The 18,249-nt window shown below is 57.0% G+C and overlaps 1 protein-coding gene across 1 annotated transcript in view; it reads right to left on the bottom strand.

Annotated features, from left to right (window-relative positions):
- Ncor2 (nuclear receptor corepressor 2) overlaps nucleotides 1–18,249 on the bottom strand; it is a 125,663-nt gene that overhangs the window by 8,843 nt on the left and 98,571 nt on the right. Inside the window, exons 22-38 of the mRNA XM_051162146.1 lie at nucleotides 17,444–17,615; nucleotides 14,572–14,733; nucleotides 13,548–13,684; nucleotides 12,978–13,080; nucleotides 12,753–12,857; nucleotides 12,546–12,643; nucleotides 10,260–10,410; nucleotides 8,570–8,710; nucleotides 8,200–8,280; nucleotides 7,526–7,824; nucleotides 6,440–6,794; nucleotides 4,779–5,000; nucleotides 4,051–4,302; nucleotides 3,088–3,237; nucleotides 2,849–2,980; nucleotides 2,588–2,765; nucleotides 773–1,188 (exon numbers count right to left, since the gene is read on the bottom strand). Of these exons, the coding sequence (XP_051018103.1) occupies nucleotides 773–1,188; nucleotides 2,588–2,765; nucleotides 2,849–2,980; nucleotides 3,088–3,237; nucleotides 4,051–4,302; nucleotides 4,779–5,000; nucleotides 6,440–6,794; nucleotides 7,526–7,824; nucleotides 8,200–8,280; nucleotides 8,570–8,710; nucleotides 10,260–10,410; nucleotides 12,546–12,643; nucleotides 12,753–12,857; nucleotides 12,978–13,080; nucleotides 13,548–13,684; nucleotides 14,572–14,733; nucleotides 17,444–17,615 (3,154 nt within the window). The remainder of the gene's footprint in view (nucleotides 1–772; nucleotides 1,189–2,587; nucleotides 2,766–2,848; nucleotides 2,981–3,087; nucleotides 3,238–4,050; nucleotides 4,303–4,778; nucleotides 5,001–6,439; nucleotides 6,795–7,525; nucleotides 7,825–8,199; nucleotides 8,281–8,569; nucleotides 8,711–10,259; nucleotides 10,411–12,545; nucleotides 12,644–12,752; nucleotides 12,858–12,977; nucleotides 13,081–13,547; nucleotides 13,685–14,571; nucleotides 14,734–17,443; nucleotides 17,616–18,249) is intronic.

Below are 18,249 nucleotides of genomic sequence, written 5' to 3'. Positions count from 1 at the left end.
TGTGCAGGGTCAGGGTGTGGGGGTGTGAGGCTCAAGCTGGAGCGACACTGGGTCCCCAGGCCCTGCCTTGACTCAGCCCCACTGTACCTGACGCAACACAGGGACGTTTCCTTCTCTTTGGGCTGTGTTTATGCTGCTGTGGGAAGGAGGTGGGTACCCAGCCTCCCTGGACAGGGCCCCCTCCCCTCTTTCTCCCTGCCTTAAATTCCTCTGTGAACAGTGGAAGCACCGTCACACCATCACGTCGTCAGTTGGTAGCCCCTGAGTCCCCAACTCCCCCAAACGAAGGTGCAGGTGGTGGTGGGAGATGGGAGGCGCGGTCGGAGTCCAAACCACAGATCCATTCATTAAAGGAAAAAAGGGCAAAAAATCCGAAAAGAAAAAAGGAGGGGGGAAAAAAAAAACCAAAAAACCAAAAAACAAAAAGAAAAAGAAAAAGAAAAAGAAAAAGAAAAAGAAAAAAACTCATGATGAAAGGATGTTAAGGATGAGGCGCCCAGTGGGCTGGAGTCACCACAGTGTGCGAACTGACGAGAACGAGCTCAAAATGAAAGACCAAAACCAACCAAAAAAAGGGGGAGGAAAAATTAAAAGCAAAGATCTGAAAATATCTTTAGGCCACAGATGGGGTGGGCAGGCGGCGGGCCGGATGTCTTACCGTCGCCAGGGGAGTCGTTGGCCAGCGAACCTCCTTCTCGCGGCCCCCTTTCGTGAGCAATTTGACGCGTGATTATTGCGTCTATGAACGTGGCCGCTGTCAGGGTGGTCTTACCCAGAGAACGGAGTTCCAATTCCTGGATGGAAAAGGGTTTACTTTGAGTCTTTTCTCGGTGCAGATCTGAGGCTGAGGCGGGCGCCGGCGGGTCCGGACTGGCATGGTGGGGTGCAAGGCTCTTTGCTGGGGTGCGGGCGATGGCTGTGTGGCTGGAGCTGGGGGGTGCTAGGGATCGGGGCTCGGAGCTCTTGCTGGGTGAGGAGGCAGGCTCCCGGGCCGGGGGCTTGGTGAGGAAGGCATGGCCAGTGTCCACACGGGGCCGCTCGGGCCGGGTAACCCGAGAGGTCTCCTTGGGTAGCAGGGCGGGCTCCATGAGCGTAGGGTAGACCCCTTCAAGGGTGCCACTGAGCGGGCAGTGGGTGGCAGGTGGGAACGTGGCAGCCGGGCGGACAGGCGAAGAGGTGGAGGTAGATCTGGAAGGGAAGAGAAAGGTTCAGGCAGTGCCGGCCAGTGAAGTGCTACCTCACACCCTTCCAGTCCCTGCCTCCAACTCATGCTCCCCATGGCTCCCAGAGTTAGTCTGCTCTCCTGACTGGCCTATGCTATGCTTGGCCCCACTTAGGCCCTTCTACCAAAGCTTTCTACTGAGTCCCTCCCAGGCGCCAAGCACCTTCGCAGGCCTTCAAAATACAGCAGCAACCAAGGCAAGGGTGCCGGAGCTTCTGAGAAAAACAGCAACCCACACAGGAAAAGACAGACTGGTTTCTCCCGAGGGCAGCCACTGCCTCATGGCCAGTAGGAGGCACTCCTAGAGGTTGGCACATGTGCAGGGCCTCTCAGCGGTGAGGAGCACAGGAGCCAGGCAGAAGGCCGCAGCCCAGCCCCAGCTGTCGGCAACACTAGCTCTGCAGCCACACATTAAGCTCCCTGTCCCATTTTTCTCCCCCCCAAATTGGTACTCCTGGGCCTTACGCACTAGTTACCAGTAACTGACTCACGCAGCCACCCCATCATCCACCACCTGTCAGTCCGGCTGTCCATACACCCACCCACCCACCTATCTACTCTGCCATCTATTCATCTGCCCATCTGTTTATCTCCTATTTGCCTGCCCATTTATCCACCCACCTACCTATACATCTGCCTAGCCTACCCCACCCCACGCATCCATCTGCTCATCCATCCATCCATTCACCTTTCTACTCATCTCAATTTCTCCGTCCATCTACTCGCTGACACATACACCATCCAGCTGACCATCATCCGCCCATCCACCCCTTCATCCATATGTCTGCCTATCCGTCCATCCATCTGTTCATCTATCCACTAATCCACCTACCCATCTACCTAATGAGTCACCCATGCGTCTATCCATGCATTTATCCAATCGTCTACCCAGCCATCCATCTGCTCCCACACACATCCAGCCACCCACCGGACCCACCCACCTGGCACCCCTCTGCCATCCATCACCTTGCTATCCATCTACTCATCCATGCATTCATCAGTCCATCCGTCTACCCCTTCTCCGCCACCCAGTTAGCCAGGCCTCTTGCTTTGTTCACCCTCACACCTGTCTACCTAAAGCATCCTCCACCCACTGCCTATCATCTGCCCAGCTACCTGTGGACTTATCTCATCATCTACTCCCTGCATACCCTCTCCTTCGGGCCATCCTCCACCTCGCCTACATGCCACCTACCTACCCACTCTCATAATCTTCTCATTCTCCCACCCACCTCCCAATCCTGCCATCTGCTCCCCACTATTCAAACACCTGCCCATCCACACAATCCACCCCCCCCCCACTCAGCAAATCCATCTGTGTGCCCTCCCCCCAGGCTCGTTCCCCCCGGTGCCAACCTGGCCCACCTCAGGACCGTGGGCGTGCTGGGTTCCACGGAGGTGACCACGCCCTTCATGCTCGTGTTGTGCAGCACACTGGGCCTCTGCTGCAAGGCGTCCTGGGTCCGGGGGGAGATGGGCGAGTGCTGGTGGGTGTGGGAGGCGGGGCGGCTGCTGCCCCCAGCCCCGCTGCTCTGCTCCGTACCTGGTGACAGGCCGCCGAGTCAGGGGGCAGGCCCAGGTGGCCCATGAGGACCTGGGGGTGGGGCGGGGTCTGGGGTGCCCTACCAGGTCTCCAGATGGGCGCATGCTCCACTGTCGTGGTAGACGTGAGGATGGACTTGTCTCGGTCTCGCTCACGTTCCCGTTCCCGCTCCGATGAGGATGTGGTAGTTGGTTTAGCCAAGTGAGCGGGGCCTCCTGGAAACCCCAAGGCCAGAGTCTGAGCCAGAGCCCAGTGGGCCAGAACTTAGCTACAGGGCACAGGGGACAAGGCACACACCCACCCAACCATTTGGCAGGCACACCTGGGGACAGTGGTGAGCTGCTGTGGCGGCTGCTGAAGGGTGGGGGCGCCGTGGGGAGGTAGGCAAGGCGGTCGATGGCGGTGGCAGGGGTGCCTGGCGTTGGTGGCACCAGCACGGGCAGGTGTGGCACTTGGGACAGGTCGATAATGCCTGCAGGGGTGGGGGATGTCAGCTGTAGGAGCCTGGAGCCTGTCCCCAAGGATGTAAACCTTGCACCTGGCAAGGCCCTTTCTCAGGGTTCTGTTGTGTCATGTCTCCTAACCAACATCCCTTGAGCCAAACGTTGCCTCTCCTTGTAGACAACCCCGAGCCACTATATCAGCAGTTCCTTGCGTTCAGCCCTCACCCCCTGAAACCTCCAGAGTGGCTTCAGCTTCCCCAACCGGAGCCACGAAGTTATCTCTGAACAATCATGGCGGAGTTGACTCGGGCTGTTGACAGGTTCTGGAAGTCAGTGCTCCAAACAGCCTCACGCTTTCATTTCACTTTTTTTTTTTTTTTAAACCATCATTTGTATTGAGACAGTCTCATGTAGCCCAGGCTGGCCTCAAACTTTATGTTGCTGAGGCTGGCCTTGAACTCGTGATCCTCCCGCGTCAGGTTCGTGAGTTCTTAGAGTACAGGTGTGCAATACCAGGTCCAGCCTGTGTTCTGATCTCTTGGATGCTGAAAGATGCCTCATACCAAGGACTCAGAACAACATGCAGGCCACTGTACATGGTAGCAAGAGGTCCCTGCTGCACACACGGCTGCTAGATGTGGACTGATACAAGCAGCAACCCCCCCACTTCCCCCCAAGGAGCCAGCATGCACCATCTAGTCCCCCCAGCCAAGTGGGTGCACTCAGTGGCATCCACGTGGCCCACTCTGCCCACCCTGCATAGTGAGGACATCCACAGACATGTGTGTCTTTTGCACACCACGGCACAGGACAAGGATCTGCTTGTGCCCTAGGCAACTCACCTCGTGGGCCAGCGGCATAATTGAGGGCCAGCGAGGACTCTCGCGGCGACAGACCCCTCAGCATATCGGCACGCTGGGCCATGGCAGAGGCAGCATTGTGGTGCATCTGCTGCGAGGTGATGTAGTCATTGATGATGGTCTGGCGGTTCTCCAGGGCCGCGGTGTCAGGGTAGCCGCGGATGAGGTAAGGCGGGTACAGGTGTGGGTAGGTGGGGCTGGGGGCCAAGTGCCGGGGCAGGTAGTAGGCTGCGGCTGCTGGGGAGGGAGGGAGGGTCAGGTGGCCCATGCCGTGTCTTCATGATCCCCACTTCTGCACCGACAGCTTCCTCTCCTTGTGCACCCACATGCCTCCCCAATGCACACACAGAGCTTAAGACTCGCTCCCTCATCATGTGGGGTGTCTGCTGTCAATGCTTTGGGAAGCGCTCCCCGATACAATGCCATCAAAATACAGGTCCTGACACCCTAACAAAGGTGCCTTTAAAAAGGCTCCACATCATGGCACACACTGGAGCCCTCATTTAATGCACTTGCAAGGCACAGATGAGTCCTGCAGGAAAAGAAGGCCACTGAGAACCGTGAGGCCGAGCCCATCCCCTAGAACCTGCCCTGGGTGAACCAGCTGCTCATCTCAGCATTAAGCCTATCCCCGACTCTCCAGGCCCCAAATGTCCCACCCACGGAAGCATAAACATTAATCCCCACATCTGCAGGCCCAGGGCACCCACCTGCATCCAGAGGGATCCCTCGGGGTATGGAGGTGGGGTCAAAGGCCAGTGGGATGTGGCCACGGTACAGGTCCACACCACTTACGCCCCGGAGCAAGTGCTCATAGGGGGAAATGGGATGGGGGTGGTGCTCGGGCACAGTGCTGTGTGGGGACTTGGCGATCTCCCGGGGTGTCGACGTCAGCTTCCGGTCCTGGGACGCCTTGCTGGATAGTAGGCTGCCTGTGGGGACAGGTCACAGTGGCCTCAGCCTCAGCACAGGGTCGCCGGGCTGAGCTGTCACAAGCCCCAGAGCCTCCTGCCTCTCTGCTCTTGGCTCCTTGTGAGAACATTAATTTACTCACTCGTCCCTGTCCATTCACACCATCAGTCTGAATTAATTGTGGGCTGGCAGTTCCCATGATGAGAAGAGGGATCGCCTCAGGCAGACAACCCTGAGCCCCAAGGAGCCACTGTTCCCGGCAGGAGATGAATGAGAAGGTAGGAAGCTTGCGGGCTTGAGAGAGAATTGTTTGAATACAGCCTCTCAGCGCTTTGGGAAATGTTCCTTGATATAACGCATCAAAACCCTGGTCCTGCCGGGTGTGGTGGTGCACACCTTTAGTCCCAGCGCTTGGGAGATAGAGATAGGTGGATCTCTGAGTTCGAGGCCAACCTGGTCTACAGAGCAAGACCAGGACAGCCAGGGCTACATAGAGAAACCCTCCCTCCCCCGCCCCCCCCAAAAAAAACAAAAAACAAAACCAAAAATAGGTCCTGGCACCCTGATCCAATCCCAGCCAGGGATTGGCTGGAGGTGGCCACAGCCTGCCCAGGTCCTGATGTCTGACGAGGGTGGTGTGCTGTACACAGGGCCTGGCTAGAAACAGAACTGAAGGTGGAACCTTCTCAAGGGAGGACCGGCCCATGCAAAGGCTGCATGTGCGGAAGGAGCCTAGGATGGGAGAGGAAGTCAGGGAGGAGGCTCAGCAGAAAGAACCAGAGAAGGAAGTGGAATGGGGGGCGGGGAATTGGGGAACGCTGCACACTCCAGACCCAACAACAGTAGCTAGCAAACAAGAGCGTTTCATTGAAACTATTACTATTTTAATCTTTTTGTGTATATATATATATGTGTGTGTGCGTGCACATGAATGTAGGGGAACACAGGCGGCGGCGGCGGCGGTGTGTGTGTGTGTGTGTGTGTGTGTGTGTGTGTGTGTGTGTGTGTGTGTAAGACAGGAGTCAGAAGACAATTTCAAATGTCTGTTTCCTCCATGTTTGAGACAGGGACTGTCATTCATGGCCTGTGGCTATGGCCTTCAGGAGACTCTCCTGTCTTGGTCTTCCATCTCACTGTGACGCACAAGAATTACAGATGTGCACGAGTGTGTCTGGCTTATATGGGCCCTGGGGATTTGAACTCATATCCTCGTGCTTGTGCAGCAAGTCCTTTAGCTGCCGAGCCTTCTCCTCAGCCTTGATTTGAATTATTTCAAAGTGTTTTTTTTACTTTGTTTCGTTTTGTTTGCTGGAAAGTCAACAAAGGGAGCTCTGTATGCAGTGTGGAGGCAGGGCAACAGATGGACAGCTGTGGCAGGAGGCAGCGGCCAGGGCACCCTGCAGAAAGTGAGCTGTCCCCTCCCCTCAGCTGGCAGCCCATGGGAGCCTCACCCACTCACCTTCCTGAAGGCGTGGCGTGGGCTCTCTCGTAGTCACAGGCGAGCCACGTGGCAGGTGGCTGGTGAAAGATGCCCCATGGTCTTCATAGGTCAGTGGGCTTTGCCGGGGCTTGCCTAGCTCCGGAACGACGACTGGTGCTCCACGGGTGATGGAGCCCCCTGCACTACTGGTGGTCCCCGACCGGCTCTTCAGACTCTCTTCATAGCAGGCACGCTCCAGCGCCCGGGCATCAGCCATCATGTCCAGCGGGTGCAGGGCAGGGAAAGGCCGGCCGGGGCTGCCGATGATGGAGCGCACGTCGTGTTTCTTGGTGCCAGTGGAGGGCGCTCCGGAGTCGTACTTGAGTGGGGTACCCTGGGGAGAGGGTGTAGGTCTATATTCGGCTGGCCAGAGGTTGCCCATCCCGTAATTCTACTAGGACACGATGTCCAGGGAGCTGGGTGGCCTGCCCATTTCAGCCTGGCTGCAGATCAACACAACCTTCCTCACTCAGAGGGACCCCTGCCACCCCCAGGCTGTGGCTCTGGCGCAGGGCTGGTGTTACGTTCTTGATCTGGTCTCAGAGGGTACCATGGAGCGGGTCCCACGGGGAGCCAGGTTGGGGACACTGGGCAGAGCTAGGTCCCACATCTCAATTTCCACTCAGCGTTTTTGTTGTTATTAAACTTGAAAACTTTGGTGAACGGGATTATGGCAGATACTGCTTTGTGGCCTAGGGTAGCGGTAGCCTCGAACTTAACGATCATCCCAAATGCTGAGGTTCAGGAGAGCCCAATATTTTGCTTACTGTCCTGAAAGGGGGGGGTGGCACCTTAATTTTCAAAAGAATTCTCTAGAATGATTCTGGTGCATCGATGATTTCCTATCAAGCCATGACCCTAAGGGCCCTAAGGGAACCAGGTGCCCTATGGGGGTCTCCTGACACACATACAGGTGGAGATGTGGAGAAGAGTGAAGTGACAGAGTTAGGGGCGTAAGAGAGCAAGTTGCTAGCCACCCTGGGACTCGACTTATAGACAATGGGGTCAGCATGAGAATCCCCTTAGGCTTGGCCATGCCCCGGCCCCTCCTATGTGCTACTCTACCTGGGTGATGGATCCCTCCTTGAGAGGCCGAGGGGCCAAGGGTAGCTCAGGTGTGCGGCGCAGCTCCTCTCTTGGAATCTCATGGATAGAGCGGCCCGCTTCCTTCACAGTTGCTACCACACCCTCATGAGCTGGCTTCAGTTTCAGGGGACCCAGAGGGTCCAGCGGCCGGGTCTTGTAGGTCTCGGTCAGGTCTCGTGGTGGCGGCGGCGGCGGTGGCGGTGTACCCTCTCGCTTCAAGAGCTTGGCCTCCCGACGTAAGTAGTCCTCCTGGGCCTCCACATAAGACCGCGGGATGCCTGCAGGACACACAGCACTGACTCTCCACGGCCTTGCCTGGCTCAGTCTGGGGGCTCCCTGCAGCAATACCTTGAACTACCTGAGTCAAACCCTCCCCTCCTGTGTGATCTTGGGTATGTGAATTGACTTTTCTGAACCTCTTTCCTCCTAAGACCTGAGGGCACTATCAGAAACCACGTTGAACAGCGTATCACCAGGACATAAGCTAATGATCCATTCAAGCCGGGCCTCCTTCCAATCATTAGCAAGGCATACATGAGGCTCTGGAGTCAGTGCCAAGCACGGAGCTGTCCCTCCACCTAGGCAGCACATGGTTGGCATGAGATGGGGATGATGACCCTCAGCCTGTGTTCGGCCTGAGGGAGGAACTGTACCTTGCGTGATGGAGCCTCTGGTGTGATGCTGCTCCTTGAGGTGGGGGCTATGCTGCTCTGGGATGGCACGGCCCATGAGTCCTGGGGAGAGCAGGGATGACATCACCACACGGTGTCCAGGAGGGCTTGGGTCCACCAGCAATAGTCTCCATCACGACGTAAGACCAAGTAAGCAAGCACCCCCTTCCCTGGGCACCCATTCTGCTCTAGGTGTGCCTCGGTTTCTCTATCTGTTAACACTGAGCCTACCACTGACTGGCCCCTTCCAGGCATGTCAAGGTGCCACCTCCCCTTGCATTCCAGCCTGGGTGTCAGGGTATCTCCCAGGACAGCGCTTGGCCCTCTCGAGCCACTACAGCAGGACACTTACCCTCGATGCTGGCTGAGGTGATGGTCCTGCCCACTCGGCCCTCCATCATGTCATAGGTGCGCTTGGGGGCAGCAGTCTCGTGGGGCGGGCCCGAGCTGCTCCTGCCGTCCTCCTTGGAGCACTGTGACACGGACATGCCACCTGGGAGCCAGAAAGAGCACACACGGTATGGGGTGGCTGCAGGTTGCTGGAAGGAAGGCCTGCCATCCCACAGCTGGAAAGCAGGCTAGCTAAGGCCATGGGACCCTCAAACCAGCTCAATTGGGAATTCCTCTGGGCAGGTGTGTAGGTGGGTGGGTGTGCATCTGTGCCCATGGGTATATGTGCACACTAACAAGGATACGTCAGCACAGTTTTGACTATGCAGGGAAGACCCCACAAGCTCCTATAGATCTGCATGTGGCCAAGTGCGTATGTATGAGCACCTTGTCCAAGGAACATGTGAAGCCATTTTTCACGTGTGCCTCAGTGTGCTGGGAGTGAGTGGCTTTGCTTTCCCCAGTAACCTGGATGTTCTGACCATGGGAGATCACAAAGAAAGGGCTGGCAGCTGGAGCTGCGATGGACAGTGGGTGGCACTCTGAATTGCTTCAGACCCAGTGGGCCCAGGAAGGACACACAGGGCACCGAAGTCTCCACAAAGACAAGCTGGAAGGTCACAGTCTGAGGTTGTGCAGGTGGTTCTGACTCAGGGTTCCAGCCAGGACTCTGACTACCAGCACTCAGGGCTGCCACGGAACACGCAGCTGGTACCTGAGCACTGCAGCCCTTGACTCCAAGACTATGCTCTACTGGCAGGTGCCAAAGCCACCTGGGGCCCCTTGTGACCTCTAGGACCAGGGGGCTATGGGGCTCAAGAAATGGAGAAGCTGGCAGACCCCCCAGGCCTGCAGCAGCCAGTGCTGGGGAAGGATGCCTGGCCACTAGGAGATGTTTTCCAGGTATGGGTGGCTCAACTCTTAGGCCGCACTGGCTACCTTCTATAGCTAGAGAGCAGGATGTCACAGCTCCATCACAGACCATCCCTGTCATGGTGCTCAAAGCTGCCCCCAACTTTCCCAGCCTAAGCAGGGGAAGCCACCAAGGCCAGCTCTGACCTCCTCTGGGTTGTATGCCTACAGGATAATAAATCACATCCTGACTGCCTCCTGGTACCACTTCAGCTCTGCCTGTCTCTACACACACGTCTCTCCACAGGCCCCACAGCCTCCTCCCTAACCAGGGCTGCCTTGTCTCTTCAGGGCCAGCATGGTACCCTCACAGAAGGACCCTGAGAGATTAGTATGTCTGTTTCTGCGTCTGTAAGGTGGGCAAGACCTAGGCCCGGCCCTCAACCTGCCGGGGCTATATCACAGCACCAACTCCAAAGGCACCTGCCTGCCTTCTGTCTTGCAAGAGAGAGGACCTCTCCTTCTCAGGCAAGTGTAGACACGTCACGGCTGCCTGTCCAGGGACACATGTTGCAGTCTGGCCTTATGATTCCTATCAACAAGGGGGCCGTCCTGAGCTGGCCAGGGAGGCACTGCCTGGTGTGTCTTTGCTGAGCTTCAGCCTAGGAACGAGGCTGCTCCCAGGGTTCGCACTAGGTCAGCCTTGACAACAGACAACACTGGATGGAAGGAAAAGGAGACAGGCGCGGCCACCCCACCTAACTGCCAGTGCCTCACGGCTGGCTGTGAGCTGTACTCACCTTCATAGGACAGGACGTGACCTTTCTTGCCCTCATAGATGACATGGCCCTTCGGCAGGGTGTCCTCTCGTGCCCGCTCCAGGCGACTTGGGCTGTCCTCACCAACAATCCTGCTGATGGTACCCTTGTAGAGGACGTCGGCTGGCGTGCCCTATAGGGGTAGAGGGGTAAGTGTCCTCCAGGTCTGTGGGTGACTCTCATCACCCACCCACCTGTTCCTCCACTCCACAAAGCATGTGCACAGAACACAGCCACACAGACAGAACTTTACTTGGCACTGGTGCCACCGTCACGCCCTGGCTTCCCGGTGCCAGCGCTGCTGTGAACATCTATCAAGAATGGCACTGTAAGCCAGGTGTGGTGGTGCATGCCTTTAACCCCAGCACTCGGGAGGCAGAGGCAGGTGGATCGCTGTGAGTTCGAGGCCAGCCTGGTCTACAAAGTGAGTCCAAGACAGCCAAGACTACACAGAGAAACCCTGTCTTGAAAAACAAAACAAAACAAAACAAAACAACAACAACAAAAAAGAATAGCACTGTATTGCTTCATAGAGATAGCCTGGAACTCCCCATCATCCTCCTGCCTCAGCTTTCCAAGTGCTGGGACTACAGGCCTGAGCCATCACACTCAGGGTGGATGGTATTACTCTGTCTACTTCAGACAAGGAAACCGAGCTATGGAGTGGCCATGATCACCCAGGGACCTCTTCCTGGCCTGGAAGTGCCAGTTGCTGTTGACTTGCGCCCCTCCATCTCTGTCCACTGTAATTACCAACATATCCCTTGCTGTCACCGGATGTCCCTGGGGACTAGTTTGAGCAAGTAAGAAACACCGACTTGCAGAGGCTAAGCTCCCCACCAGGGGAGGTGTCAAACTGACAGCTAGCAGTCTTGTGCGGCGGTTTTCACCTTAGGCGACTTCTGTGAGCATGAGCAGGGCCATTAGTACCGGCTTCAGAGCCAGACCATGGGGGATACAAGGCAAGGTCACCCCAAGTTGCTGATTGCTGCTAACAAGTCACCTTGCTTTTCTGAGAATTAGTTTACACACAGCTATGTAACAGGGACTTTGACTTGACTCTCAAGAGGCCCCCAACAAAGTGCACCCCGAAGTCCTGAGCTCTCTTCTTTTCATGAGCTCAGAAGCAGATCAGTGATGTGCACCAGGCTTTGTCTCCCTAGGGGCCTGCTCTACTGAGTGATCCCCGTGGGGCAGGAGCACTAGGGGGTAATTCTGGGTACGTCAGGAAAAGCCTTTGGAGGTAGCTGATGGTTGCTTGGCATGGCAGGTATATGGTAAGAAAGTTCAGATGGGCACTGGGTGAAGGGGAGGCACTGCTGTTTGGGGGCTCGAAGCTTGGAGGACAGAAATGCAGCCAGGCCACAGTTCTGCTCTGCAGAACTGGACAAAATCCAAACAACATGGGGAGCCACCATGTTGGCTGTTCCAGGGCCTGAGTGTAGTCCAGGGAGCTGAGCAGGGTAGCAGGACAGCCAGACAGCAGTGGGGGGCCTGGTCTCCATCTGCCACCCACGTGGGTCTCATCAATGACTGTGTCACTGTCCCAGAGACAGGCCATAGAGTGCTGACCTCACTCTCCACAAGCCCAAATCAATGCAAAGAGACAGCATTTGAGAGCTGGCGTCCTTCAGTGCCTGGCCCCTTCAGCTCTGCATGCTGACCTGGCACCCCATGATCTCCTTTGAACTCTCCTGGCAATAATATTTCTGGCTGAGAGGAAACTGAGTCAGAAAGGGATACCGCTGCCAGAAAATATGGCTGAATTTTCGCCCCCAGCTTTTCCTCTTTGTCTTCAAAAGCCCAAAATTTCCAAACAGACTTTAGGGAAAGCCTGGGGCATGAAAGTCTGTCCCCCATCAGTGAGTCAAGAGGACACTGTGGTGGGCGGCCCTGTGGCTGGAAGTCCTCTGGGGTGTGTCCTTGGCCACAATGAGTACGAAGCCTGCAGGACCCACCACTGGTTCATGCCTACCTGACTGGTGATATGCCAGGAGGCAGCTGCCATGCCTGCTCTCATTTCTAATACACCACACTTCCCTCTTCCAGGCACTTTACTGACCTGTGGCTTGGTTACCTGGCCTGGCTATGCCTGTCAGTGGCTGGCCTCAGCCACACCACTGTTCTCTTTATCACCCCAGGCCTGGGCACACATGGCACAGTGACCATTCAGCCCATCACCTCTGGTCTCCTTGGAGGCCATCCCATCCCATCCCCATCCAACCCATTCTGCCTGCTTGCCTGCTCCACCCCGCCCCTAGCACCTACGTGGGTGATAGATCCGCGGTAGCTGGGACCGTCTGCTGCCCGGGTGCTGGGGAGGCCCTTGGTGATGCTTCCACTAACGGTGGAACCCAGTGCTGTCCCTGAAAGGCATAAGACACAGCTCTTAGGACCCTCCCCCCCAAGTCTGAAAGCCACCCATGAAGTGGGCTGTCGGGCTCTCTAGGTGAAAGGTGGCTGGCCCAGACTTACCTCTCAATACAGAGGTCTCCTGAGCAGTGGGCACTCCCAGACTCTCAGGTGGCCCAGCCTGACCCCGCGGGGACAACTGTTCCTGCTTCACTCCACTGAAGGGGGCTGAGGGTGGGTAAGAGCATGCACTGAGGTCTCAGGCTTCCCCTCACACTGAGCTCCCAGGGCCAAGACTGCCCACCCCTCAGCCCAGGCCACAGAAACCAAAGGGTCATGGGCACTCACCCAGCTTCTTAGGGTCCACAGCAAGAGGCAGCCCCATGGTGAGAGGGCCCATGGGGGCCTTGGCATGCTCTGAGTGGGGCACTCGAAGCTGTACTGACATTCCCTGCTAGGGCAAGGTAACAGATCACAATCAGACTCAGCCACAGGGAGAGCCCTGCCTAGGACCTGAGCTGCTGGCCTTCAGCTGCAGGACTGGAAACAGGCCAACACCTGCCTGAGGCCGGTGCCCATGTAAAGGACACAGTGTGAATGCTTTGCAGACCATGTGGTGAGGGCAGGTAGGCTGAGGAGGTGAGCAAGGGCTTACCACATGATACTCTACCGCTGGCTGCAGCTACAGCTCCCCGCCCTCCCACTTAGCAGAGGGTGAACTGAGGCCTAGAGATGCTGTTGAGTCACTTGCCTGAGGCCATACAGTGGAATGCACAGCCTATGATCCACATAGTCCCATAGGCTGGCCCAAGTAGCAGGGGTCAGTCCAGCCAGTTCTCAGCCAGTGCCACCCCCCAGAAACATCCCATGGCTCAAAAGGTTACCCTGATGGGGAGACCTGGCCCAAGAGGTGCTCACCTGGGAGATGGCACCCAGCTGCCTCTCAAGTACGCCGGGATGCTTGGCAGAGGAGATGAGGGGTGGGGGGTTAGAGATGGGGGGACGTGGCAAGACAGGACGGGCACTATCGTGGAGGCCCAGAGGCAGTGGGTGACCTGTGAGGAAACAGTAAGTGTATATTGGGGGCTCCTCTACACACGCCTTTGCTTCAGTGACCTGAGCCCTACGAGAACCCCCAGTCCTGAATCCTCCATCCACATCTGCACCATCACCACCCCCCAATCCACAGCCAAGCTCTAAGTCAGCACCCCTATCTCCACTCCCTCCTAGGATTCTACTCTAGTCTTAGGGACCAAAGGGGTCTTCCCCAAAGTCAGCAGGCCATCCCCTCCCTATGCTATGGGCCTGTGATGGCGCCCCACTGCCTTCAGGAGAGTAACCTCTGACATGGATTTCAGTGGCACGTGACTGGGGTTCCTGGGACCCTCTGGGTAGTAGTCTGCTGTGAGTTTGATCCGGTGCCTCAGGGTCTCGGTTCTTTCTGCTTCTGGCCCTTTGCAGATGCTGATCCTTCTAGCGGGCATGCCCTCCCCTGCTCTCCAAGCTCCCTTGGGCCAGCTCTACGTGGGCCAGCCCCTGGGCACACTGCTATCTGTTGGCCCCTGGCTTGGTTACTTTTAATGGTGGTGAGGACCATGACGAATAGAGAACCTAAGTGGCTCTCAAAAAAAAAAAAAAAAAAACCAGTCTCATGGCATCTGTCAACCAAGGCTGCCACCCTCCGGTTAATGCCCATAGTCTTAGTCACTGGTGGGAAACATCTCCCATGCTAGGCCTCCCCCTTGCCAGTTCAAGTACCTCCAAAGCTCCCTAAGGCTATACAGCAGCGTGGTAGCTTTTCCATGACTCAGAAGGTCTCAGCTTCCCAGTACTGGGCAGGCCACACCTCTAGCCAGGGCTTGTCACCACATAGTCATGAGCCAGCACAAAGCGCTGGTTGCCCACTGACTACACAGACCTAATCCGTACAGTGCCAACTCACCAGGAGGTGTGTAGGAGAAGGCAGAGGGGTCCGGGGCGTGTGGGGAAGTCTTGATCACTTCTCGTGGAGGGATGGGGAAGGGTAGGCCTGATGTCCAGCGTGGGGGCTCCGTTGACAGCTTCGGGCCCTCAGTTGGGAAGGCTGGAAAGAACGAGGGTTTGTCTGTGGAGAGACGGATAAGGTGGGCAGTCACGGAGCGCTCTGCCATCCCCATACCCTGCAGCCCCACTGGCCAGCTGTGACAGGACCCTGACAACAGAGGCATTGGGACATGGCAGCGAAGGTGACGCTTGCTTGGTTGGTATAGGAGCACCTCACGGCAGAGCTCACAGGTACAGGAATGACAGAGGGTATGTGTCAAGGGGCAATCTTGGGTTCATGGTTCCCCGCAGAATGCCACCAGCTAGGTATACAGGACCAAGAATGGTGGGTCAGGCTTGCTGACCACTGTGACTCCGTGGCCCGAGCAGCCACTTCACTTCAGGTGAGTGCTGGGGCAGAGGCCGTCCCCAGCATATGCCAGTCATATGCCATCATATGCCAGTCACTGGACTGAGCTCTAGCCAGGTCTTGATGAGCCTATATGGGTGCATACACAGTGACCAGACCTGTTTGATGAGGTCTCTCCGGTCACTTGCCAAATGTGGCCACTGTCTGGATTGGAGCCCATGTGGCCACGAACAGCAGCCAAAGGTGGCCCTCTCTCAGATGTCACAGCCTGAAGTTTATTCTTTTACCCTCCTGATGGGAACACTGAGGTCCCAGCTGCTAAGTACAGGGGAGATCTAGGATGGCAGGCAGCTGGCTGCAGCGCACAGCCTGTACTCGTGGCTGTGCCACATGGCCCAAATACCCTGTGGTATAGGACCTGCACTCACCGAGGCTCTCTGGGCTCTCACCTTAGCTGCAATCTAGTCTAAGCTGCAAGCAATGGCTGGACACATTCTGGGGCGGGGGGTGGGTGGTGGGTGGTGGGTGGTGAGGTGGGCGGTCGGGGGGTTGGGTCACAACCCACCCAGAAATTGTGAAAGATAGTGGCCTCTGCTTTGGAACAGGAACTGACTGGGAGGTGTCTCCTGAGCTATGTCCCATAGCCCTAGGTTGCCCTGAAGGCAAAGTTGTGGCAGGAGCAGAGGCCCCAGTGCTACAGTGTACACCTCTCCCTTAGGGGAGACCAAATTCCCTTTGAATTTGGGCCCTGGAGAAGTGGTGGCCCATAGAAGTTCACGTTCTCAAGCTACATGGCTTGCTTTGAACCAGGAAGTTCAAACACCTGGTGCCCTGTGTGCACCTTGGCTGGCCCCATCCAGCTTGGCTCTGCAGAGCAGAGGGACAGAGAGGAAGTCTCAGGCTGGAAGGAAACGGGGTCAGACTCAGCCAATGCAGGCAGGTGGCAGAGAGCCAGCACGGACAACCTGTTCCTCCAGCCGGGCCCGGGGATCCCGAGGGACCTGCCTGGCCTGGAGGCTCCCTGTTGGAGCCAGGACAGAGAAGACTGGCTTCCTGCACGCTGGGTTCATGTGTCCCCTGGGGAGCAGAGCCGTGGCCAGACCACGTGAGAGACAGAGACTGCCGCCAGGTGCAATGTTCCCTGGGGAGGAGTCTAGGAAACAACGCAGCGCCGGCCACATGGATGGGCCCAGAACTAGGCTCAGGGACCTCGGACTGCTGGCTCTTTTCCCAGGGACCAGGGCCTAGGGCCCAACTCAGGAGGACCTGGCTGGCCCTGGGTGGCTCCGGCTCTGCTCTGCTACAGCTGCCTGGCGGGAGCCGGACTTGCGCCTCTCCCCTCCTCTTACTGCCACCCCAGTCATCTTACTGTCATCTGGAGTCGGGCTGGCTTCTCAGAGCACACTGTGTTCTACACCACACCTGGCCTCTTAAAACCCACCCCTCACTGTAGTGTGATCCAGCCTCAGCTCCAGCAAGACACCCTGCCCTGGTTCCCCAGGGGTCATCACTACGTCCGCTGGCTCGGCCTCAGGAACACACTCCAGCCTCCCCTTCCTCCCACTTCCAAGGCCACCTGTCAAGTCCAGGCTACCCTAGGGCTGCTGGGAGGAACGCCTCAGCCCGCCTCCCACCCCTGCCCTACTCCCTTCTGCTCTTTCTCAACAAGAATCAGACACTGGTTTTTCCCAAGACCCTAATCAGATGACATGTCCCTCCCCCAGCACACTGTCACTCAAAGCTGTTTTCCACCGTAGCTACACAGTGTAGTCCCCACTTCTTTGACCTCCTCTCCCACACTCAGGGCCGGAGGGGCCGTTTCCCATCAGCTCCCACCCCCACCCTGCCTTGCCAGATCCTTGCTGGACACACAGCCCACAGACGGCCTTAAGCCCGCCCTGACCCACTTGTTTCTCATGCCTGCCGCCGCCGCCCCACTGGGACCCTGGCAGATGCTGCCCACTACCTGCATGGAAGGCTCTGCACTGTGTGAAGACGATGAAAGGGTGTGAAGAGCCAGCAGGCCATGTTTTATTGTGGGAGAGCCTAGCCAGTCTGGCTCAAATCCGCCCAGGTCTTGTCCCAGGACAGAGATCTGACCTGTCCCCTCAGGGAGTCCCAAGGTCACATGCAACCTGATTCACACCAAAGGCGAGGCTAGGCATACATGTTTGCATGCACGTATGTACATGCGCGTGCGTGCGTATGTGTACACACACACACAGACACAGACACACACACACACCAAGAGTCACCAGCACTAGATTGCCTCTGGTTTCTCAAAAGCCCCAGCCCAAACTCCTTCTAAAGCTTTGTGGCCTGCCTTACCTATGTGCCCTCCCAGTTTAGCCTGCACTGTCATGGGCGCTCAACAGAGTGGCCTGGCCCTTACTCTCACCATACCACTGTGCCCAATACTTACCCTCTTTCTCGGCAGGAGGCACCGGGCTCCGGCTCTTGCCACGTGGACTTCCTCCCGACTGCTGAGACACGTCACCCTCTGGCTGTAGGTGCTGCGTGGGTGGAGGCACAGGGGGAGCTGGCTTTGGGGGCACTGTGTCCTCCCGGGGGGGTTCATGGACCTTGGTGACCTGCTGGGGGACATGGGGTGGGCATGAACATCCTGGCCCCACATCAGAGGTTGACAAGTTGGGGAGTGGCCATGTGTGGCCAGCACAAAAGCCAGGTACAGAAAGACAGCCATGTCCCACCTACAGCCCCCACGTAGAGACAGAGAGAGTCTTAACATCAGACATAGGGGGTCACCACCACCAAAGCAATGCCTGTTGCAGCTACCCAGAGCCAGGTAGGTGGTGGGACCTGCTGTTGTTCCTTTCACCCGGCACACCCCACATTACTGGGAATCAGGAGTAAGAAGTGTCCCTGTGGACTGTGAGGAGGTAGAAGTAAGGCCAGACACAGATATCCAACACTAACCCTCACACACAGGTCAGTCCAAGCCTAAATCTCAAAAGGAAAACGGTCCAAGAGATGATAGCCAGAAAAGTATCTTTGAAAAATGAGGGGCTCCCAAAGGCCCCAAAGACAGACCTCACAGGACCCAGACATTAGCTGGCTGAGGTGTCGTTGTGTCTGGGGGGGCTTGCTGGCCACTGCTGCCGGGTCTGGGCCACGGAGGACCCTCTGGAGAGCGATGGCTCAGACCAACCTTCCCGATCTCCCAACCCCCTCCCAGCCTTCCTACCCTATCGCCAGTCCCATGTACGT

The sequence above is a fragment of the Acomys russatus genome, chromosome 19, assembly GCF_903995435.1.
Source record: "Acomys russatus chromosome 19, mAcoRus1.1, whole genome shotgun sequence".
Taxonomy (NCBI): domain Eukaryota; kingdom Metazoa; phylum Chordata; class Mammalia; order Rodentia; family Muridae; genus Acomys; species Acomys russatus.
The sequence above is the reverse complement of the archived record's forward strand: the minus strand, read 5'-3'. Positions and strand labels throughout refer to the sequence as shown.